At 44.2% G+C, this 25,415-nt stretch overlaps 1 protein-coding gene across 1 annotated transcript in view; it reads right to left on the reverse strand.

Annotated features, from left to right (window-relative positions):
• The window catches only part of ANKDD1A (ankyrin repeat and death domain containing 1A), a 42,213-nt gene continuing 28,513 nt past the window's right edge, over positions 11,716 to 25,415 (reverse strand). The window contains 8 exon segments of the mRNA XM_018053788.1: positions 11,716 to 11,930; positions 11,933 to 11,983; positions 15,420 to 15,618; positions 17,910 to 18,005; positions 19,604 to 19,702; positions 21,094 to 21,119; positions 21,122 to 21,191; positions 23,629 to 23,719. Of these exon segments, the coding sequence (XP_017909277.1) occupies positions 11,716 to 11,930; positions 11,933 to 11,983; positions 15,420 to 15,618; positions 17,910 to 18,005; positions 19,604 to 19,702; positions 21,094 to 21,119; positions 21,122 to 21,191; positions 23,629 to 23,719 (847 nt within the window).

Consider the following 25,415-nt stretch of genomic DNA (forward strand, 5'->3'; position numbering starts at 1 on the left):
GGGGGAGATAGACACTCCACTCTCAAAGGGTGCACAGAAAACCTCACATATTCTGGGTTGCAGGGCAGGAGCAGTAATTTGATAGGAGCCTGGGTCAGACCTACTTGCCTTTTAAAGTTTCCTGGAGAGTCAGGAGGCAACTGCAGCTCACGCTAAGGGCATAGACACTGCTGGCAGCCAATCTTGGCAGCTCATTCTTCCATGTGGACACTGGTGCTGGCAAGTGCCATCATGGACTCCTCCCTCTAGCCTGGCTCTGGCTCAGCCTGCATGCACCACTGCTGGGATGCCTTAGGCCAAGAGTTGAAAAATATACTAGAAGAAATCAACAGTAGAGATAATGCTACAGAGGAATGGATTAATGAGCTGGAAGATGAAGAAGTGGAAATCACTGAAGCCAAACAGAAAAATAATGAAAAGGAGACAAAGAGACCTCTGTGGCAACATCAAGTTCACTAATATTCACATTATAGAGGTCCAAGAAGGAGAAAAGAGAGCTTAGAACATACTTGAAGGCATAAAAGCTGAAAACTTCCCTAACCTAGGAAATGAAACAACCAACCAATCTAGGAATTGCTGAGTCCCTACAGAATTAACCCAAAGAGAAACACACTAAGACACATTGTAGTCAAAATGGCAGAAATTAAAGAGAAAATTAACCCATTACTGAATTGAGGATTTTTGCAGAAACTAATACCTGGGGCTATAATATGTCTCTGGTCCATCATGTGTTAAAAGCAGCAAGTGAAAAATAAAAGGAAGTCCTATAAAGCTATCAGCCAACTTTTCAGCAGAAACTCCACAGGCCAGAAGAGAGTGGCATAATATACCTAAAAGTGATGAAAAGGGAAAACCTACCACAGCCAAGGATACTCTACCCAGCAATGCTGTCATTTAGATTTGATGGAGAAAGGCCTTACAGAAAAACAAAAGCAAAAAGAGTTCATACCACCCACCTTTACAAGAAATGTTAAAGGAACTTCTCTTAAGCAAAAAAGAAAAGACCATAACCAGAAACACAAAAGTTATGAGAGGAAAAATCTCATCAGTAAAGGCAGACAGTAGAAGTAGGAACTCATCCTCGCAGAAAGCTAGTAGGAAGGTTAAAACACAAAAGTAGTCAAATCATCTACATCCACAATAAGCTGTAAAGGGATGCGCAAAAACATTATCTAATGTAAAACATAATATCAAAAACAATAAATGTGAGGAGAGGAGAGTACAAATGCAGAGTTGTTAAAAGGCACTGGAAATTAATAGATCAGCAACTTAAGGCTTTCCTGGTGGCTCAGTTGATAGGATCCCCTAGAGAAGGGAATGGCTACCCACTCTAGTATTCTTGCCTGGAGAATTCCATGGACAGAGAAGCCTGATGAGCTACAGTCCCTGGGGTTACAAAGAGTCAGACACATCTGAGTGACTAACACTTTCACCTTATAACATATATATGTGTGTGTGCATGTGTGTGCATAGACATACATATATGTAACAATTGCTATGTAAAACCCTCATGGTGATCACATATGAAATCTATAATAGGGCTTCCCTGGTGGCTCAGTGGTAGAGAATCCACCTGCCAGTGCAGGAGACACAGGTTTGACCCCGGTCTGGGAAGATTCCCACGTGCCATGGAGCAACTAAGCCCATGTGCCACAACTACTGAGCCTGTGCTCTAGAGCCCAGGAGCCGCAACTCCTGAGCCCACATGCTGCGCCTCTGGAAGCCTGCATGCCCTAGAGCCAGTGCACTGCCACAGGAGAAGCCACTGCAATGAGAAGCCTGCACGCCCTAACTAGAGAGCAGCCCCTGCTCACTGCAGCTCGGGAGAAGCCCCAGCAGCAACAAGGACCCAGCACAGCCAAAAATACGTATTTAAAAAAAATCTATAACAGATACACAACAAAAAGGAATTCAGAACATTACTGCTGCTGCTGCTAAGTCGCTTCAGTCGTGTCCGACTCTGTGCGACCCCATAGACGGCAGCCCACCAGGCTCCCCCGTCCCTGGGATTCTCCAGGCAAGAACACTGGAGTGGGGTGCCATTTCCTTCTCCAATGCATGAAAGTGAAAAGTGAAAGTGAAGTTGCTCAGCTGTGTCCGACTCTTAGCGACCCCATGGACTGCAGCCCACCAGGCTCCCCCATCCCTGGGATTCTCCAGGCAAGAGTACTGGAGTGGGTTGCCATTGCCTTCTCCGCAGAACATAACAATAGTCATCAAATCACAAGAGGACAAAAGAAAGGAACAAGAAAGAACAATAAAAACAAGCCAAAACAGTTACCAAAATGGTAATCAGAACATGTGTATCGGTAATTACTTTAAATGTAAATAGACTTAATACTCCAATCAAAAGGCAGAGTAGCTGAATGATTAAAAAAAAAAGACCCATATATATGCTGCCTACAAGAGACTTACTTCAGACCTAACAACACACACAAACTGAAAGTGAGGGGATGGAAAAAGATATTCCTGCAAATGAAAATCAAAAGAAAGCCAAGATAGCAATAGTCACATCAGACAAAATAGACTAAAATAGAGACTTTTACAAGAAATAAAGAAGGACATTACATAATAATCAAGAAATCAATTCAAGGAAAAGATATAATAATGTACCCAATATAGGAGCACCTAAATACAAAAATATAAATGGACATAAAGGGAGAAATCAATGGTAACAGAATAATAATAGGAGACCTTACCACACTTACATCAATGGAGAGAAGATCCAGAGAATCAATTAGGAAACACTGGTTGACATGTTAGGCAAAATGAACTTAGTAGATATATGTACAGAATATCCCATACAAAAACAGAATACACATTCTTTTCAAGTGTAAATGGAACATTCTCGAGGGTAGATCACATGCTAGACCAGAAAACAATCCTTGATAACCCTAAGGAAACTGAAATCATATCAAGCATCTTCTCTGACTACAATGCTATGACACTAGAAATCAAGTTCAAGGGAAAAAAAAAAAAAACTTGCCCCCAAAAAAGAAAATGTGGAGGTACACACAAATGTGGCGGCTAAACAAAGTGCTACTAAGTAATCAATAGATCACAGAATAAATCAAAGAGGAAATAAAATACCTAGAGACATACCTTTGCCTGGAAAATCCCATGGATGGAGGAGCCTGGTAGGCTGCAATCCATGGGGTCGCTAAGAGTTGGGCAGGACTGAGCGACTTCACTTTCACTTTTCACTTTCCGGCTTTGGAGAAGGAAATGGCAACCCACTCCAGTGTTCTTGCCTGGAGAATCCCAGGGATGGGGGGCCTGATGTCCTGCCGTCTATGGGGTCGCACAGAGTCAGACACGACTGAAGCGACTTAGCAGCAGCAGAGACAAATGAAAATGAAAGCATAACTGTCCAAAAATCTATGGGATGAAGCAAAAGCAACTCTAAGAGGGAAGTTGACAGCAATACAAGCTTACTGCAGGAAACAAGGAAAATCTCGGCCTGACTTTACACCTAAAGGAACAACAAACAAGACCCAAAGTCAATAGAAGGAAAGGAATTGTAAAGATCAGAGCAGAAATAAATAGAGACCAAAAAAATCAATGAAATTAAGACCTGGTTCTTTGAAAGGGATAATATTGATAAACCTTTGTGTGTGTGTGTGTGTGTGTGTGTGTGTGTGTGCTCAGTGGTGTCCAACTCTTTGCAACCCTATGGACTGTGGCCCACCAGGCTCCTTTGTTCGTGGAGCTTTCCAGGCAAGAATACTGCAAGGGTTGCCATTTTCTACTCCTGAGGATCTTCCCAACCCAGGAATCCAACTCAATGTCTTGTGTCTCTTGCATTGGCAGCTCGAGTCTTTACCAGTGTGCCACCTGGGAGGTCCTGATAAACTTTTACCCAAGCTAATCGAGAAAAAAAGAGACAAGACCCAGAGCAATAAAATCAGAAATGAAAAAGGAGAGGTTGCAACAGACACCACAGACATATAAAGGATCATAGGGAATACTACAGATAACTGAATGCTAATAAAATGAACAACCTGGAAAAAATGGACAAATTTCTAGAAATATACAATGTCCCAAGACTGAACCAAGAATAAACAGAAAACATGAACAGATAAATTATCCATAATGAAATTGAATCAGGAATTTTTAAAAAATCCCAATAAATAAAGTCCAGGATCAGGTGGCTTCACAGGAGAATTCTACCAAAGATTTTGAGAAAGAGTGAACACCTATCCTTCTGAAACTATTCCAAAAAAATCACAGAGGGAGGAACACTTCCAAACTCATCCTATGAGGCCAACTTCACCCTGATATCAAAACCAGACACAGATGCCACACACAAAAAAGGAAAATTATAGGACAGTATCACTGATGAATATAAACACAAAAACCCTCAACAAAATATTAGCAAACCAATTCCAATGATACATATAAGGAATCATACAACATGATCAAGTGGGATTTATCCCAGGGCTGCAGAAATTTGTCACTACTCACAAATCAGTGTGAGACAGCACATTAATGACCTGAAGACTAAAAACCATAGATCATCTCTATAGATTCAGAAAAAGTTTTTGATAAAAATTCAATATCCATTTATGATTTTTAAAAAGTCTCCAGAAAGTGGGTATAGAGGGAAACGTACCTCAACATAATAAAGGCCATATATGACAAGCCCACTACTAATATCATGCTCAACAGTGAGAAGCTGAAAGTATTTAAGATCAGGAATAAGACAGGCATGCCCACTCTCACCACTTTTATTCAATATAGTATTAGAAGTCCTAGCCATAGCAGTCAGACTAGAAAAGAAAATAAAAATAATCCAAATTGGAAAGGAAGAAGTAAAACTGACACTGTTTGGAGAGAACATGATACTATACACTGAAAATCCTAAAGATGATACCTCTAGAAAACTACCAGGGCTCACCAATGAATTTGCTAAAATTTGAAGACACAAAACTAATATACAGAAATCTGTTGCATTTCTATGCAGTAAGAACAAACTATCAGAAAAGATATTAAGGAAACAATATCATTTACCGTCGCATCAAACAGAGTAAATAGGAATAAACCTACCTAAGAAGGTAAAAGAACTATACTCATAAAATTATAAGATATGGATGAAAGAAGCTGAAGATGACACAAACAGATGGAAAGACAGACTATATTCATGTATTAGAAGAATTAGTACTGTTAAAATGACCAAACTATGCAAGCAATCTACAGATTCAATGCAAACCCTATCAAAATACCGGCGCATTTTTCATGGAACTAGAATAATTTTAAAATCTATATTGGGACTCTGAGGGAGAGGGAGAGGGAGAGGGTGGGATGATTTGGGAGAATGGCACTGAAACATGTATATTATCATGTAAGAAACGAATCGCCAGTCTATGTTCGATACAGGATACAGGATGCTTGGGGCTGGTGCACGGGGATGATCCAGAGAGATGATATGGGGTGGGAGGTGGGAGGGGGGTTCAGGATTGGGAACTCATGTACACCCGTGGCGAATTCATGTCAATGTATGGCGAAACCAATACAGTACTGTTAAGTAAAATAAAGTAAAAATTAAAAATTAAAAAAAAACACACACACAAATAGATCCCCAAAAGCCAAAACAATCTTGACAAAGAAAAACAGCTCATACAGCTCGGCATCAAAAAACACAATTGAAAAATGGGCAGAAGACCTGAATAGACACTTTTCTAAAGAAGACATGCAAATGACCAACAAGCACATGAAAAGATGCTCAACATAATTGTTAGAGAAATGCAAACAAAACTACAATGAGATATCACCCTACACCTGTTATAATAGCTATCATCAAGAAGTCTACAAATAACAAACATTAGAGAGGATGTGGAGAAAAGGGAACCCTAGTATACTGTTGGTGGGAATGTAAATTGTTCAGCCACTATGCAAAACAGTATGGAGTTTCCTTTAAAAACTAAAAATAAAGCTGCTATATGATCCAGCAATTCCACTCCTGGGTGCATAGACAAAAAAGTTGAAAACTCTAACTTGAAGACACATGAACTCCAATGTGTCCCCCAAATTCTCCAAGCCAGGCTTCAGCAATATGTGAACCGTGAACTTCCAGATGCTCAAGCTGGTTTTAGAAAAGGCAGAGGAACCAAACTGCCAACATTCGCTGGATCATTGAAAAAGCAAGAGAGTTCCAGAAAAACATCTATTTCTGCTTTATTGATTATGCCAAAGCCTTTGACTGTGTGGATCACAATAAACTGGAAAATTCAAAAAGAGGTGGGAATACCAGACCACCTGACCTGCCTCCTGAGAAACCTGTATGCAGTTCAGGAAGCAACAGTTAGAACTGGACATGGAACAACAGACTGGTTCCAAATAGGAAAAGGAGTATGTCAAGGCTGTATATTGTCATCCTGCTTATCTATATGCAGAGTACATCATGAGAAACGCTGGACTGGATGAAGCACAAGCTGGAATCAAGATTGCTGGGAGAAATATCAATCACCTCAGATATGCAGATGACACCACCCTTATGGCAGAAAGTGAAGAAGAACTAAAGAGCTTCTTGATGAAAGTGAAAGAGGAGATTGAAAAAGCTGGCTTAAAGCTCAGCATTCAGAAAACTAAGATCATGGCATGCGGTCCCATCACTTCATGGCAAATAGATGGGGAAACAGTGGAAACAGTGGCTGACTTTATTTTTTGGGCTCCAAAATCACAGCAGATGGTGACTGCAGCCATGAAATTAAAAGACGCTTACTCCTTGGAAGGAAAGTTATGACCAACCTAGATAGCATTTTAAAAAGCAGAGACATTACCTTGTCAGCAAAGGTCCATCTAGTCAAGGCTATGGTTTTTCCAGTATTCATGTATGGATGTGAGAGTTGTACTATAAAGAAAGCTGAGCACCGAAGAATTGATGCTTTTGAACTGTGGTGTTGGAGAAGACTCTTGAGAGTCCCTTGGACTTCAAGGAGATCCAACCAGTCCATCCTAAAGGAGATCATTCCTAAGTGTTCATTGAAAAGACTGATGTTGAAGCTGAAACTCCAATATTTTGGCCACCTGATGTGAAGAGCTGACTCATTTGAAAAGACCCTGATATTGGGAAAGATTGAAGGCAGGAGGAGAAGGGGACGACAGAGGATGAGATGGTTGGATGGCATCACCGACTCAATGGACATGAGTTTGTGTAAACTCCAGGAGTTGGTGATGGACAGGGAGGCCTGGCAGGCTGAGGTTCATGGGGTTGTGAAGAGTCGGACATGACTGAGCGACTGAACTGAACTGAACCCCAATGTTCACAGCAGTGCTATTTACAATAGCCAGAACATGGAAGTAACTCAAGTGCCCATTAACAGATGAGCGGATTAAGAAGTCGGGGTATATAAATGTATATACTATGGAGCATTCTTCAGCCATAAAAAAGAATGAAATATTGCCATTTGCAGCAACATAATGAAACTCCAGTACTTTGGCCACCTCATGTGAAGAGTAGACTCATTAGAAAAGACTGTGATGCTGGGAGGGATTGGGGGCAGAAGGAGAAGGGGACGACAGAGGATGAGATGGCTGCATGGCATCACCGACTCGATGGACATGAGTTTGGGTGAACTCTGGGAGTTGGTGATGGACAGGGAGGCCTGGAATGCTGCGATTCATGGGGTCGCAAAGAGTCAGACATGACCGAGTGACTGAACTGAACTGAACTGAATATGGATAGACCTAGAAAATATTATATTTAGTGAAGTCAAACAGAGAAAGAAAAATCCTATATAATATCACATCACCAACTCGATGGACATGAGTTTGGGTAAACTCCGGGAGTTGGTGATGCTGGCATGCTGCAATTCATGGGGTTGCAAAGAGTCAGACACGACTAAGCGACTGAACTGAATATCACTTAAATGGGGAATCTGAGAAACAGTCCAAATGAACTTATTTACAAAACAGAAATAGACTCACAGACATAGAAAATAAACCTGTGGTTACCAGAGGAGTGAGGGCAGAAGGGAAGGGCAAATTAGGGGTATGGCATTAACAGATATAAGTGAAAGTTGCTCAGTCATGTCTGACTTTTTGTGACCCCATGGACTATACAGTTCATAGGATTCTCCAGGCCAGAATACTGAAGTGGGTAGCCTTTCCATTCTCCAGGGGATCTTCCCAACCCAGGGATCAAACCCAGGTCTCCCGCATTGTAGGTGGATTCTTTACCAACTGAGCCACAAGGGAAGCCTAAGAATACTGGAGTGGGTAGCCTATCCTTTCTCCAGGGGATCTTCCTGACCCAGGAATCAAACCGGGATCTCCTGCCTTGCAGGCGGATTCTTTACCAATTGAGCTTTCAGGGAAGCCCTAACAGATAGAAACTACCATACATAAAATAGATAAGCAACAAGGATTTACTGTCTACAGAGAACTATATTTAGTATCTAATAAATACCTATAATAGCATATAATTGGAAAAAAAAACTGAATAAAAAGATGTACACTTTAGGCTAAGACCATATTGTAAATCAACTGATTCAATAAAAAATTATTCATATAAATATTTTCATAGGTTTAGAAAAACACTTAAAAATTTAAAGAAAATTGTTTACAGATTGATTGAAAGTGAAAACTGAAGTCACTCAGTCATGTCTGACTCTTTGCGACCCCATGGACTGTAGCCCACCAGGTTCCTCTGTCAATGGGATTTCCCAGGCAAGAATACTGGAGTGGGTTGCTGTTTCCTTCTCCAGGGGATTTTCCTGGCTCAGGGATCAAACCTGGGTCTCCAGCGTTGCGGGCAGACACTTTACCATCTGAACCACCAGGGAATCCCACAGATTAATGGAGTAGACAACAAATCACTCATGGGAACTCTATAATCAATCTTGTTAATCTTGTCTAAAGGAAAAGAACCAACCCACAACAAATTGTTTGAAATTTTCCCATTGATTTCCCAAACAAACAAAAGTATTGAATTTGAGAGATCTATTTCAACAGTTAAACTTTATTTAAGGACTGGCTTTTTTGTCTCAAAAAAATAAAAATTCACCCAGGTAAGCAATCCAAGTCCTATGAAATGCCTTTCTCATATGGAATAGATGGTGGAGGAGTGTTCTCTGTCTCAACACAGCATGTGTGATGACGGGTGCCACAGGGGAGGGAGGCTGTGTGCTGTGCAGAGGGCCGAATCCCACTGCAAACTGTGGGGCCTCAGGCAAAACACACCTCAGATCATCAGCCTGGTTTCAAAACCTCTTTTTTGTTCTTTTTGTATGTTTTAGTTTCAGTTATTTTAAAAAATAGACTAGTTTTTTAAGAACAGTCTTTAAAAAACTGAACAGATAGTACCGAGTTTCCATACACCCTTCTCGTGGCATAGTTTCCGCTATGCTCACTTGCATTCGTGTTAGTATGTTTGCAAGTTTCTCTGTAGGATAAATTCATAGATGTGGGATTGCTAAGTCAAAGGGTAAATGTATTTGTAATTTTGGTGAATAATGCCAAACTGCCTTTCAGAGGACTGTACCACTGTGAACTGCCGCCAGCCATGTGTGAGAACTGGAACCCCTTTCAGCTCTAGTAGTTTTTATTCTATTTCCTTCCCAGGACTCAGGTCCAGTGGGTAACTTTGTGGGAAGTTTTTCTAAGACATGGGCTTCTAAACCGGCCATAGCAGGAGAGTACACATTAGACAGAAACAGTTTTCAGGCAGCACTTTCAGGCAACCCAGCACAGATCCTCTTCACATGTGAAATTTCCGGAGTCATATTTCCCCAGAACCATGCTTTCCAGCTGGTGTGGCTGAGCTATGCAATGGCCTGTGCAGTCAAGGCACCTAAACGGCTTCAGACCGGCCCAATATGGTTGCTATTTGCCACAGGTGCTCTTTAAATTTAAAATTAAATCAAAAGCTCAGTTCTTCATTCCACTAGCCTCATTTCAAGTGGCAACCATATTGGACAGCGCAGATCTGAAACATTCCCTCCATCGAAGAAAGTTCTATTATATAGTGCTGGTCCAGAGAGGTGACCCTTTGTATGGCCCAAAATGGGAATGATGACAACCAAATGCAAGGCATAATCTTGAACCAGATCTTGGTCCAGTAAAATGACATGAAAGGCCCAAATGACAAAATTTGAATAAGGTGTGAAGGTGAGTTAACAGTATCCTTTCAGTGTTAATTTCCTGGTTGGTTAATATTTGGGGGAAGCTGAGTGAAGAGATTTGGAAATTCTCTGCACTATATCTGCAACATTTTTATAAGTCTGAAATGGTTTCAAAACTAAGAGTTGACAACTTTTAAAAATTCTTTTAAAAACAGAGGGGAAAAATGAGACTGTGTGCCTCTGGGGACAATCGAAATAGACAAGTAAGCCATGAATGGAAACAGCTGTGCACTACTGCACACCTTTCATAAAAGCCAGGGACTGAATTAAGGGCAGTCCTTTCATAAGGGATGGACGGAGACTTTCATCAGATGGGGGAGACAGATGGTGAATTTGACTCCAGACCTCACCACTTGATTAGCTGCTTATCCACCCTGAGCCCAGCGTCTTCTCGAAAAGACATCCCTTGCATCTCAGGGGGTTGTTGCAAGGCTCCAATGAGATGCAGGAGATGAAACTGAGCTAAGGGCGGCCAAGGACTACACCTGTGGGAAGAGACTACCTATGAAACCTCAAACTGGCCCATGAACCAATCCTGTGAGAAAGATGACAGACACTTGCCTGCTGGTTCTGCATAACTGTGGGTGTAAGTGGAAGCAGCTGGAGGTCTCTTTACAGTGGTTATTTTTAGCCCTTAAGCAGTGGTCTTCCTCCGTTGAGCGGCCCTCACTCTGCGGTCCCATGTTCCTTCCAGTTACATGGCTGTGCACCTAGGGTCCTCATTTGCTTTCTTCCTGAAGCTTTCTGCAAAAGACAAGAATCCTATTGCCTCTGCCTCTTGTTGCCTAACTGATGCTTCACAGGGCTGGTTTGATGTTTATTTGTCTGCCAGAGCTTGTGTTAAAAGAAGATACAACAATAATATTTAAGAATATGTTGGAAAAATGAACCAAGTCATCTTTAATTCTTCCCCTCTGAAATGACTGGTTTCCCACTTTGCATGTGGCCGCTGGTGGAGACCCACCATGCAGGGGACTTTCCCTTTGCCCCTCGACAATGTGCTATGAACGCTTTTCCTATTGCCATGCTCCTTCATTAGTGTGGATGCATGCCTAGTACCCCACCCTGTGGTTGCCCTGTATATGTATAAAATGCCCCAGGCCAACAGACGTTACAGAGTTGAAGCCTTTTCATCATGAGCTGATTTTGCTATCAATGAGGGATCATTACTAGAACCTGTTTCGCTGCTTGTCTGATGGTTCCACATGGTACCCTGAATCCCAAATCCCCAGAAAAGCTTTTGGGACTGACAGACTCAAATAGGTTGTGATGGCCTTAGAAATTTTATTTGATCAAATCTTTGTAGTTCAACTCATCTTAAACCAGTTTTGGCCCATAGGCCTTAATGTTTGTGAAAAACAACCCTGCAGGCTGTTCTCACCTTACCCCAAACTGGGCAAAGGGTGGGGGTGGGGACATGGGATCAAATCAGTATAGACAGCTGGATAGGAAGAGATTGTAGCTTCAGTGACCTTGGGGCTGTGAAGGTCACAGGGACCATCTGGGCCACCCTCTTTGCACAGATGGGGAGCCTGGGGCCCAGAGGTACTGTGAGTTGCCTGAGGCTCTGCCTGGGTTCCAGGAGGAGGAAGGGCTACGACCAGCAGTCTGGAAGGTTCAGAGCCAGTGCTATGGCACTGTGGTCTGAGCAGCCTTGGAGGGCCTTGCTGCACTGCAGCAGGGCCTTGCTGGGGCCCAGAGCTGCCCTGAGCAGGAAGCAGACGAGAAGGAGGCACTTTCCCGCCAGGTCCCTCCTGCCAATGGCCACGAGGCCCTTGAATAGCGCTCTGGTGGGGTTGTCACCACACTGTGTGGCCAGATGAGCAGCATGCGGTGCCCATGTTCCCCATAGCTCCTGGTTCCTGGGGACCAGGGAGGGAGGGAGAGAGAGAGAAAAGGTGCCCACCCTGTCTGCCTTACCAGAGCCAGGTCTGAGCCCACCCTTACTTCCACCAGAACACCAGGCCCTTCTCCAGATTTCAGCAGCGCTCAGCCCAGAGATGGGGAAGGGAGTTGGAGGGTGGGGAGGGAGGGGAGGAGCAGCAGCCTCAGATGGTATGGGGGTGGGGTTTGGGGCCCGAGACACGAGGACCTCCCCAGGCCCAGACTTTTCCTGATCATCCATCGTGTATCCTATCGGTGTCACTGGGAAGAGGGAAAGAACTAGCATTCACGGTGGTACCAAGATGCCTTGTAGAGGGCATCTCTCTGACTGCTCACAACCATCTCTGCTTTGCACACTCTTCCTCACCCTGCACCAGTGGTTCTCAGCCATCAGTGCTCACTGGAAACACCTGGAGTCCTCTCCGTCTCTGAGATTCCTTTGTACTTGGGAACGGGTGTGTCTAGGCACTGAATGGTGTTAGGCTTCCTAGGTGATTCCAGTGTTTGGAAACAAGCGTCTACTCTCTTCAGTGCCTGCGGTAGCATTCACTTGTTATTAAGCTGTGACCAGGTCAGCTCTCCCAGGTGTGGACAGAGGCTTTGGCACAGCCCTGGGGGCACAGTCATCATGTCCAAGTCAGTCACCCACTGCATCCTGATGTTCCGGTGTCTGCGGCCCCCAGCAGGCACCTCCTCCTGGTGTTGCCAGTGATATGCCTGTGGTATGTTTCACTTGACCCATTTATTCACTAGCCCTTGTTTATTCACAGCCTTGTAATTCATCGGTGCTCTTTAATTGTCTAAGAAACCTGCATCTGTAACAGAGTTTTCTTTTGGACTCACTCCATTACAGATGCAGATTCTAAGAAATCTGTATCTGTAATAGAGTTTACTTTTGGACCCCGGCTTCCCTGATAGCTCAGTTGGTAAGGAATCCGCCTGCAATGCAGGAGACCCCAGTTCAATTCCTGGGTCAGGAAGATCCGCTGGAGAAGGGATGGGCTACCCACTGCAGTATTCTCGGGCTTCCCTTGTGGCTCAGCTGGTAAAGAATCCACCTGCAATGAGGGAGACCTGGGTTTGATCCCTAGGTTGGGAAGATCCCCTGGAGATGGAAAAGGTTACCCACTCCAGTATTCTGGCCAGGAGAATTCCATGGACTATACAGTCCGTGGCATTGCAAAGAGTTGGACACGACTTTCATTTTCACTTTTGGACTCCCTACTCTATCCACTACCCAATTTACACATGTGTATGTCAGGCAGAGTACATCATGAGAAATGCTGGACTGGAAGAAACACAAGCTGGAATCAAGATTGCTGGGATATCAATCACCTCAGATATGCAGATGACACCACCCTTATGGCAGAAAGTGAAGAGGAACTAAAAAGCCTCTTGATGAAAGTGAAAGTGGAGAGTGAAAAAGTTGGCCTAAAGCTCAACGTTCAGAGAACGAAGATCATGGCATCTGGTCCCATCACTTCATGGGAAAAAGATGGGGAAACAGTGGAAACAGGGTCAGACTTTATTTTTGGGGGCTCCCAAATCACTGCAGATGGTGACTGCAGCAATGAAATTAAAAGATGCTTACTCCTTGGAAGAAAAGTTATGACCAACCTAGATAGTGTATTCAAAAGCAGAGGCATTACTTTGCCGACTAAGGTCTGTCTAGTGAAGGCTATGGTTTTTCCAGTGGCCATGTATGGATGTGAGAGTTGGACTGTGAAGAAGGCTGAGCGCCGAAAAATTGATGCTTTTGAACTGTGGTGTTGGAGAAGATTCTTGAGAGTCCCTTGGACTGCAAGGAGATCCAACCAGTCCATTCTGAAGGAGATCAACCCTGGGATTTCTTTGGAAGGAATGATGCTGAAGCTGAAACTACAGTACTTTGGCCACCTCATGTGAAGAGTTGACTCATTGGAAAAGACTGATGCTAGGAGGGATTGGGGGCAGGAGGAGAAGGGGATGACAGAGGATGAGATGGCTGGATGGCATCACTGACTCGATGGACATGAGTCTGAGTGAACTCCGGGAGTTGATGATGGACAGGGAGGACTGGTGTGCTGCGATTCATGGGGTTGCAAAGAGTCGGACATGACTGAGCGACTGAACTGAACTGAACTGATGTCAGGAATCTCTGTGTTAAATGTTTAGCTTTCTAAGTTGAGTTAGACCCTTTTTGCCTTTTTCCCAGAGTATGTATTTATATATTCCCTGTCTCTTCTTTCAGATGAACTGTAGAATCCCCAGGTGGCACTAGTGGTAAATAACCTGCCCCAATGTGGGAGAACTAAGAGACGTGGGTTTGATCCTAGGGTTGGGAAGATTTCCCCTGGAGAAGGAAATGGACCCACTCCAGTATTCTTGCCTGGAGAATCCCATGGACAGAGGAGCCTGGCAGGCTACTGTCCGTGGGGTCACAGAGTTGGACACGACTGAAGTGACTTAGCACGCACACATGTCAAATCCTTTAGTCAAGTTTCAAACACTTCGTATTTTGATTTGATTAAAATTGAATGAGGGACTTCCCTGGTGGTACAGTGGCTAAGACGCCATGCTCCTCTTGCAGGGGGAGGCTAGGTTTGGTCCTTGGTTGAGGAGCTAGATCCCGCATGCCACAATTAAGACCCAGTGCAGCCAAATAAATAAATATTAATAATAATAAGTAAAATACAATTGGATCAGAGCTTTAGTTGGGGGAAAATTGATATCTACATGACACTTTTTTTAGCTGGAAACACAGGAATGTTGTACCACTTACCAAGTCTTCTTTCAAATAATTTGTATTGTCTTACTCATGTCACTCATAGTTTAGAAACACACTACTGTAAGTGGTATATTTTTAAAAATACCTCTATATATTTTGTCCACTTCTTGATGGTACAGAGGAATACTATGATGTTTATATATTTAATCATATTTAGCCATTTCATTGAATTATTTTTTTCTAAGAGTTTTTCTGTTGACTCTTCTGGACTTCCTAGGTATATAATTGTAGCATCTGAAATTAATAAATCTCTCTTCCTTTTCAATATTTACACTCATAATTTCTATTTCTGTTTCATACATCAATAACAGGGCCAAAATGTCCAAACAGATGTTACATAATAGTGGCAACAACAGTTCCTCTCCTTTTTACAGGAAGTAAAGGAAGTGCCTTTAGCTTTGTGGGTGAGCGATGGGTATCAGCTCAAGCTGACTCATGAGGCATGTGGAGTTCACAGGTCAGTTGTAGAGGGCAGGGCAGGGGGCTCAGCCCGTGCAAAGGCCTGGGGAGGGAAAGAGCACATGGCATGTTGGAAATAGCATGTGACTTGGTGAGGATTTCCCCCTAGAAGCACAGAAAGCTGAATACACCCACGTGCCCCCGCCCCTCCTCCTGGGCTGCTCTGGGGCACCGAGGCAAGGTGGTACCTGTCCACTGTTGCTCTGTGGCGTGGACATGGGCCTTGGTGAACTCCCAGCAGTGGAAGAATCCACTTGTGGGGCCGCAGGTACCCGAAGCCAGTTGCCACAGCACTGAGCAGAGAAGCTGCGTTTCCCGCTGATGGTCCTGCTTAATGGTCAAACTCTTCCCAGAGGGGTTACAGATGTCCCTACACAAGAGGCGGTCCTGTGGGGCAGATCCCAGAAGTACAGCAGCCATTTTGGGGAAAGCCCTGCCAGGCTCTCCCTTGTTCCATGAGCCTGGACCCAGAACTGGCATCATCACAGACCTGGGGCTTAGTGTCCCTTACTGTGGTTTTTGACTCTATGCCTAGCTTTGAGTGCTGAAACCTGAGCTGCTTACATATTTTTCCACCCAGAATTCCTTTCCTTACCTTCCTGTCTCTCAATCTCATTGCCATAGTCAAAAGACCACCTGTGTGCCACCTCTTCCAGGAAGCCTTCCCAATTTTTCTCTTTATTTGTGTTGTTATAGAAGGAACGTCAGTAGAACACCTCAGCAATTGTGGCTAAAACTAGGCAAGCCAAGAATCAGGCACTAACTAAACTTGCTGATTGGCAACAAGTAGAGAAGGGTGGGCTACAGAATTCTTTCCATGCAAAGCAGGTGATAAAATAAGAGGCTGCCAAAATTATGTAGTAGCGTAAGTTAAACCCACAAAAGCCTAGACTGAAGCCAAAAAAAGCCCCTTGAAAAATGTGGGTACTTAGTTCTGGCTGCTAAAAAGCTCAGGTGAGCCCTGGCGTCTGCAGCTTTGAACCTCACATCCTGGTTAACAATGTCTGGGAAGTGATGACCTGGGAGCTTTTCTTCCATGTGGGGTGGTAAGAATTGTTTCTATAGAACAGTGCTCTCAGCTGCATCTTAAATTGGAATCATCTGAGACCTTTAAGAACCGCAGAAGCTAGGCCTTTACCTCAAGATTCTGATTGCACTGGTTTAGGTGTAGAAAGAGGGGATTTGTGATTCTAACTGCACCACTGCCTTAGTGCTGAGAACTTTGAAAGCCTGAGGTGGATGAAGATTATGCACAGAGATGAATCAGTTCATTTAATCATTTGGATTAATATTTAGGAGTAATCCGTTGTATGTAAAGAAGTTGTAATGTTGACAAGATGTGAAAGAGAAAAATCTTCTGATTCTTAGGGAAATTAGTTATTGATTGATCGGTTTGGGGACAGTTATTGTTTTGAGAAGCGCAAGAGAATTTTACTGTTTGTATACAGTATCGGAGGGCTCCCGAGGTGGCTCAGGAGTCTGTCTACCAGTGCAGGAGACGCGGGTTTGACCCCTGGGTCGGGAAGATCCCCTGGTGAAGGAAATGGCAACCCACTCCAGTATTCTTGCCTGGGAAATCCTATGGACAGAGGAGCCCAGCAGGCCGCAGTCCATGGGGTCACAAAGAAGAGGACACAACTTACTGACTGAACAAAAACAATGATACAATATCAGAATGTCTACGACATTTAAGATTCACTTTATAGGTTTAATTTACTGGATTTCATGGAATAATTTAAGAATTTAGGAAGCATTTGAAGTGCTTAAAAAGAGAACCTATTATATTAAATGTATTAATTCAGTTTAATATGTTTAAGGTAGTTTAATTAAGTTTAAACACAGGCCTGAACTTTAAACAAAAGGCTCCCTTGAGGGACTTCCCTAGCTGTCCAGTAGTTAAGACCCCATACTTCCAATGCAGGGAGTGTGGGCTTGATCTCTGGTCGGGGAGCTAGATCCCACATGCTGTGTGATGCAGCCATTTAAAAAAATATCTTTCTCGAAAGTGACTGTTAAAATTTACTAGTTGTATAAATGCAATAATAAGAATGTGAAAATAAATTTAAAAGTTTAAGGAAAACTAAGATTTAAATTTTGTAAAAAAATAGTATTTAAAAACTGAAATAAATGCAAACTTTTACTTTCTGTATATAAAAACAGCCACCAAATGTAAACAAAACACTCTCCACCCACCCCCATTTGTTGATGCTGGAACTGCAAATGCCTGACCTTACATTTGCTACTACTCTTTCCCAACTCCAGAGCAGATATCCCTAATCAATCCCAGCACACTTGACCTCTGGGCTCAGAAAGTTGCTTGAATAGAACACCCAACCCAGAGTTCCAATCACCTATAGCTGACAGTGAGCTGGAACCAAACTGTCGTTTCTTTATTCATGCGTGTACGCATTCATCCGTCAACGAGGAGCTAGAGCAGTGTCTACCAGTATCTCCACACTGGTATGGACCTCAGTCAGCCTTATTTCAGGTGGTCTGGGTGCTCACCCATCTCTTTATAATCCCAAAGAACCCTAGCATTAGGTAAGGCAGCAATTATCATTCCCTTGGAAACCAAGGGTTTCCTGAATTGGTCAGGGCTGAGGTTCAAAACCAGCTCCACCTGAAGCCAGGGCTACTCCCTTTCTAACACAGCGAGACCAAGCACAGGATCTCAGCACCTTCTCCCATCTGTAGAAGTGATCAGCTTTTATGATCATGTCCACCAGGCTGCTGTGGTTGCTGCGGGCAGCCACTGACTGGGCAGTTTCTCCTTGCTGCAGGTGACAAAGGAGAAGGGAAGCCAGAGTCTGTACTCGAGGGTGTGTGGTGGTCTCCAGCTCTGACAACAAACCTTCCTGTCCAAAGCAAACGGTTTCCAGCAGTCTACACTGGAGGACAGAAACGTTTTCTGGGAGAAACTCCAGGTATGGAAAGTCACAGTAGACTAAGGCAATAATAATAATTCTAGCAACCACCCCTTGTGTTCCTTTAGAATAGGAGGCCTTGGAGTTTATAAAACTCAGCCTATGGTTCATGTTGATGTATGGCAGAAACCAACACAATATTGTAAAGCAATTATCCTTCAATTAAAAATAAATAAATTAAAAAAAACAACACCCAGCCTACATAACTCTTCAAGGTTGTCTGTGAGATCATGTTACCAGCCCCATTTCTCATATGAAACTGAGACAGGCCTGGGACCTGGAAGACTTTGCTGCAATGCTTGCACCTGGACACACCTCTCCTCAAGCAGCAAAATACAAAGAAATTATATGAGACTAAAAATAACTGCATGCTGGGACGGTTGGGGCGAATTCTGGACCCCAACGATCAAAAGAGACCAAAAAACCCAGCTACCACTTGAAGAGTATGGAGCTAAAACAGAGGGTCAGAAGCGAAAGCAGGGTACTGCACATGCCCCCTGCACACAGCACCAGCTAAGGGGTGAGCCAAATACCTAAGCTACCCTCCAGGCCTGCCTCTGGACACACCCCTGCCCTCAGCCCATATAAGGAACAAACTTGCCCCACCTCGCTTACCCCTGCTGTAGCAAGGGCCCCAATATAGCTTTGTCTGAATTTCTCATTTGGCCTCTCATCAATTTCCATCTGTCGGAAAAGGCCAAGAGCCTTTGTCATAACAAAACCAGAACCCAGAGAAGGGGCCTGGGCCCCTATGTCATATTTGCTTCCTCCCCTCAGTCTCCCAGCCCTTGGCTCCAGGCCTGTGGCACAAAACTGGCTCAACCACCTCCAGGGACCTTGGGAAGATGGGAGGCTCTTCTTTGAGCTTGGCCAGCTGTCTGGGGGCCCAGCTCAAAGCAGGGAGTCCTGCTTAGGTCCAGCCTCCGGGCTTGTTCCCTGCCCCCACCTCTTTCCCACACCATCCCACGGGCTGGGCCATGTGTGCAAGGGCCCTTGCCCTCATGGGCCCGTGACCCCCTCAGCCTCATACCAAGTCTTCAGGTCTTCTTGAACCTCTGGCCATCTGAGAGTTGGCCACCCCATAGGCACCATGACCCCGGAAGCTTCTGCAACCTTGTTTCACATGTAGGGACTTGTGGGGTGGTGCTGCACTGTCCCTCTAGTCTTCCCCTCTCCCCAGCAGACAACTCAAGGAGCGCAAAGTCTGATGGAGCCCATGAAACAGAAGACAATTGTATCACAGACAAGGACCAAGACAGGGGCGGGCCAAGTGCTGAGAGCCCTCAGAGGAGGCAGAGGAGGGTGATGGAGGGGCAGGAAGACTGCCTGGAGGAGGTGGCCTTTGAGCTGATATGTAACAGTGATATGAACACTCTGGAAGCAGAAGGCAATTGCTGTAGGCGAAGTTGTGAAAACTGGAAAGGGAGGCTGCTTGTGAGCAGGAGCACCTTATCTCTTAGGTTTAAGTTAATCCCAATGATGAGGAGCATCTCTGCTATGTCCCACCAGGCTTGCTCCATGGCAAATTGGAGGGGTGTCTGCTTCCTCTGGAGAAGAAGCCAAGGGAACGAAGAGCAGAAAAGCATGTAGGCATGGTGTGTAGCTCAAAGCCGGGACAGGACCAAGGGGGGTCAACTCCCAACTGGGTCTTAACAGAATTTCTCTCTAATAAGTTATAAGGAAGGGTAAACTGGGTTTAATCATAAACATACTACTCAGGAGAGAAAACTTAGTAAAAAAAAAAAAGAACAAAAAAACATACCACTCACTAGCCCACCCACAAGTGAAGCGACTTAGCAGCAGCAGCAGCAGCCCACCCAAGTCAACCTCTGTTACAGTCTTAGCATATTTCTCCTAGTCTTTTGTTTAATGCAATTATTTTTAGTTTTATGGTTTTACATATTTGAGATCATTCTATATTACATTTTGTATCTATATAACTTTCTGTATATTATAAACTCAATAAACACCATTTTTCATAGCTCCATAAAAGCCAATCTATGTCTGTACCATAATTTTATGCAGAAGACCCAGGTTCAATTCCTGGATTGGGAAGATCCCTGGGAGAAGGAAATGGCAACCCACTCTAGTATTCTTGCCTGGAGAATCCTATGGACAGAGGAATCTGGCAGTCTACAATCCATGGGGTCACAAGAGTTGGACACAACCTAGTAATTAAACCACTACTACCATAATTTACCCAATCACTTCTCTCTTATTAAGTATTTGGGCCCTTTTTGAAATGAAAACTGATACAGTGTTACAATGAATATCTTGGTGCGTGAGCTCAATATATTTCCTGAGGCTCAATTTTCAACTGTGCAAATACTGACTGTTTTAAAGATACATGTTATATTCTGTCAATTTGCTTTCCACTACTAGTGGTTGTGGATGGTCGCCCTGAGGATTGTGTGGTTAGAGGGTAGATTGCGGGGATGGGGGTTTTAAAACGATTCTGACTGATTACAACTTCAGGACTTAGAGGCCTTTTGTTATACAAGACGAACCCAGTCACTGCTGCCTTGGTAATTTTCCCTAAGTGGGGGAAAAAATCAATAAAAAGAAAAGGCTAAATATAGGAAAATGTTTAGTTTAGTGTTTTATATATCATGCGGAGAAGGCAACGGCACCCCACTCCAGTACTCTTGCCTGGAAAATCCCATGGACGGAGGAGCCTTGTAGGCTGCAGTCCATGGGGTCACTAAGAGTCGACACGACTGAGCGACTTCACAAAAACTTGGGAATACCCAAATGTTCAACACAGAGGAATGGTTAATAAAATGTTGCAACCTTCAACAAATATTCAAACAGCTTTTTACAAACTAAGAAAGCAATTCCTCAACTCTGGGCCAAGCTGGTAGACCACAGCCAAACTCTGCCAGCCTGGGAGGGTGCCCAGAGGTGCCAGGGGGCCCAGATGGTTTCTGTAGCCACTTACATTGTCAACAGTGTCCAGATCATGGTGGCGTCCATAAGGACCTGCTGCAGGACAGTGACATTGTGCCTCACGGCGAGGTGCACAGGAGTGGCGCCCTGCTGCGGGGGGAGACACACAGACCAACTGATGGGTCCCTCCCAGGACTGCCGCAGGTTGGTGCTAGAAGATGGGAGTTAGGAGCGTAGACAGTGCTTCTGAGTTTGGCCTCTCTCGCTTCTTGGGCAACATGAGTGGCCTAAAGCATTTACAGCCCAAAGCCTGAATTCCTTGGGCCCACTGCTGATCTCAGGGTGGGAGGGAGCCCGAAGTCCCACATTTGAGATCTCGATGTGCCAAGCATTCACCACACAACTTTGGGCAAGTCATCCTGCTTCTCTGCTACACTTCATCCGGCAAATGATGTCTGCTGCAACAAGCAGCAAGGTCCCTTCTAGGAACACCACCTTAAAATTCTCTGATAACTCATTTACTTTCCAGGAACCTAGCAAACATATAGGAAGGGTCTTCTTATTTAGTACTTTCATCTCACAAATGAGAACACTTAATGAGTTCATAAAACTAACATGACTCACCCAAGGACACGTAACTAATAGAGACCTTGTGTTATTGGACTTTCTACCACCAGAGTCTAGGTAGGTGCCTAACAACTATTTATGTGTGAAATCAATGAATGAGAGAGCCAGCCAGGACCAGAACATAGGTCTCAGTCCAAGCCCAACAGTCACCCAAGGCCTCACTCAGGTCTGGAGGATTCCATCTCCAGTGGCCCCCTGTGAACACTGACTCCATGATGAAGTGGGGATACTGCCACAGCACCCTTCTGTCTAGGTGTACAGTGACACATATATAGTGGGACGGGAAAAAACCAGAAGAATCAATGGCATGGGTCGGTACTATTAATAACTGTGGAAAACACCCTCACATAATGAGCAATAAAAGTTTATAGAACAGAACACACACACACACAACAAAAACACCCACAACTACCATTACAAGTTTTGGCCAGGAAAAAAGCAGTTTATGGATATCAGAAGATTTAACCTAGATGATTATTTGTAGGCAATGTGATTGTACATCTAGATGTGTTAAAATAGCTACTATACCCCAACCCCCCCCCAAAAAAAAACCCAAAACCTAGCAAAATTAATGAAAAGTCATACAGAAGATAAAAATACCAGAGTCAATAACATTCCTATATTGAATCCCTATAAGAAATGACATGTTTTAAAAAGATAGTCTATTCACAATGACAGTCAAAATATATAAAGTACCTATGAAGAGTATAATTGGAAATGACTATTACAAAGGCAAACGAGAAACCATAGGGCGCCACTGAAAGATCTAAAACAGGAATAAAGGAAATGGAAAGACATGTTCCTAGTGAAAAAATAAAATATTGCAAAGATGACCATTTTAGCTTATATTATTTACAGACTTAATGTAATCCCAAACCCAAACTGCAAATAAATGCCAAAAAGTATTCTAAAATGGGCTTCCCAGGTGGTGCTAGTGGTAAGGAACCCACCTACCAATGAGCAGATGTAAAAGACATGGGTTTGATCTCTGGGTCAGGAAGATTCCCCCGGAGGAAGGCATGGCAACCTACTCCAGTATTCTTGCCTGGAGAATCCCATGGACAGAGGAGCCTGGTGGGCTATGGTCCATGGGGTCGCAAAAGAGTCGGACACGACTGAAGAGACTTAGCCCATCGCAGCATTCTAAAACGCATCTAGAAAAAAATTTAAAAACCCAGAAAAAACTTTCACAGAATTTCAACCGATCATTGCTAAATAACTGTGAAATTAAAATAAGGTCAAAAGAAGGTCTGCTGTGGGAGTGAATGGGCAGACATGGGAAACTGGCTCAAAGAACTATTCAGATGAGCTGGGAAACCCATCGGAGCTATAACGGTGGCTTTCCAGGAAGCAGCAGACCACAGAGATAAAGTAACCAAAGAGCCTGTTTACGGCCTTCATCCTCCTAGAAACAGGTGCGAGGGGCTGTGGTCGAAAAGGGGAGTGGCAAGAGATTAGTATTGCTTTTCATTGTCTTACACGTTATTTATAAACACCAAAAGAACCAAAAAGAACAACAGGATCTAGTGAGATGCCTTCTTCCCACCATTATCATCCAGCTGCTCGGTTCTCCCCACTCCCATAGTAACATCTTATAAAGCCACTGTACAATACTCTAACCAGAATACTCACATTGATAACACCCATCTTACTCAGATCTCCCCAGTTTCACTCCCAGTCATTTGTATACATGTGTATTTTATGCGATTTTTTCATTAATGGATACACATCTAGGTTCATGCATCTGTTACATCGTTCAGATACAGCAGCGTTCCATCACAGCAGCGTTCCATCACCACATGGGCCGCCTGTGTTCTCCTTTTATAACCACACCCTCCTCCCTCCTCTGCCCCCTGTCCCACCCTCAGCAACCACTAATCTGTTCTCCATGTCTATTTTGAGCAGCAAGCCATGGGAGACTCTTCAGTGTGCCCCCCTTTCATCCACGTCCCACACTTACGTGATCAGCCACATCAGTACTGCCTCCTGCCTGGATGACCATGTCCTCGGAGCCACCGAGGGCTGCATAGTGGAGGCAGCTCTGCTTTTTTCTAGAAGGAAACAGGCATCAGTGCAGCATCCCCCGGACCCCTCACAGTGGGGTTTACAAAGCACTCTAGGATTCATTATTCCATTTACAACTCACAACCCCCCATCCTGGGACTATTATCCTCATTAAACCCAAAGGAGGGAGAAATCAGTGACTTGCCCAGGCCTGGTGACTAGTAAAAGGACCACGCTATGGTCTCAGGATGTTCCTCGCCTCCAGTCACAGACTCTGGAACAAAAGCCAAAAGCCTTCACAATTCCTGAGCCAGTGAAGTCACTCAGAGAAAACAGACTCTGAGAAGATGGTTTTCAAAGAGGGGGACTGATAAGATCTGCAGTACAAGGCAAACCCCTCCCAGCATGTACTATCCTGCTGGAGCTGGTGTCAGTGGGTCCACAGAGGAGATTGGCAGGGCCAGAGCGAGGGCTTTCATGGGCCTTCATCTCGGAAGGTCCCGCTAAGTGACCAGCTGTCCCAGGTTGCCCTGGACTGAAGGCCCCCTAGAATGTGAGACTTTCTGTTTTAAGATTGGGACAGTATGAGGCAAACCAGGATAAGTTGGTCACTCTGCCAAAGTCTTGTCTGAGAGAGTACACAAGGTGGGTGGGAACCCATCCTCCTCCCGGTGGGAAATGCAAGCCCTTTGGGTTGGCTGCTCCTCTGAGACTCTGCTACAGGACCTTGCGAGGCGGGGGAATGTTGGAATGGATCACGGCCTCTGCCAGAAACAAGTCAAGGCTGGAGCACGAGGCCCAGGGAGGCGGGCACCTCTAACCACCAATGATCACCAGCTGGACTTGACCTCCCATCTCCTAAACTCCTGTGCTGATACTGCTGGGGAGGCGCCATGGCCTGTAGCATTCTTGCTCCTCCCAGCGCCTAGTGCTGGGCACAGAGAGAGGGCCTTGCTGATGGATGACCATAATTGGGTGCCTGGGGGCAGCCACGTTCCTTCTCTGGGTTGTCCTGCTCCCCCTGACACCCCTGGGATAGTAGTCTCCAAACTTGCCAGGGGTGTTCTGCAAATTAAATGGTTTGTGGCTTATAAAGCATTATTGGCCAAGGAAAAAAAGGGAATTCCTTGGTGGTCCAATACATAAAAGACTGCTTTCACTGCCAGGGCTGTGGTTCAGTTTCTAGTTGGAGAACTAAGATCCGGCGGACCACATGGCATGGCCAAAATAATACTAATACTAATAATAAAGCATTATTTACATTTAAGGGCAGTTTTGGTCGCTATTGTTATTAAATTTACATTTGCCATTTTGCTATTTGTTTTCAGAATGTCTCCTTTCTTTTTTATTCTGTTTCCCCGAGACTGCCTTCTTTGGTGTCAAATATTTTTTAGCATATCCTTTTCATTTCTCCATTTTTGCTATTATTTATATTATTCACTATTAATGTTATTTTTGCCGCATTATTGAAATTTAGAACGAAAGAGAATTCCAGACCCTCAGACCCTCAACCATCCAAGAAAGATTATTTGTCACTGATCAAACAATAAAAAGCAAAACAAAACAAAAAAACCAACTTCCTACTTAAAGAAAGGTCACAATCCTCCCCCTGCCCCGGCCCCTTCTCAAGGACACAGAATTTCTAATGGCCAACTAACAGAGCACAATGGGAGGGGAGAAAAGAGGCCTGTCCCAGAGTCACACTCAGGCCTCAGCTCCATTTGCTGGGGTGGGCGGGCACAG

The sequence above is a fragment of the Capra hircus genome, chromosome 10, assembly GCF_001704415.2.
Source record: "Capra hircus breed San Clemente chromosome 10, ASM170441v1, whole genome shotgun sequence".
In the NCBI taxonomy this organism is placed as follows: domain Eukaryota; kingdom Metazoa; phylum Chordata; class Mammalia; order Artiodactyla; family Bovidae; genus Capra; species Capra hircus.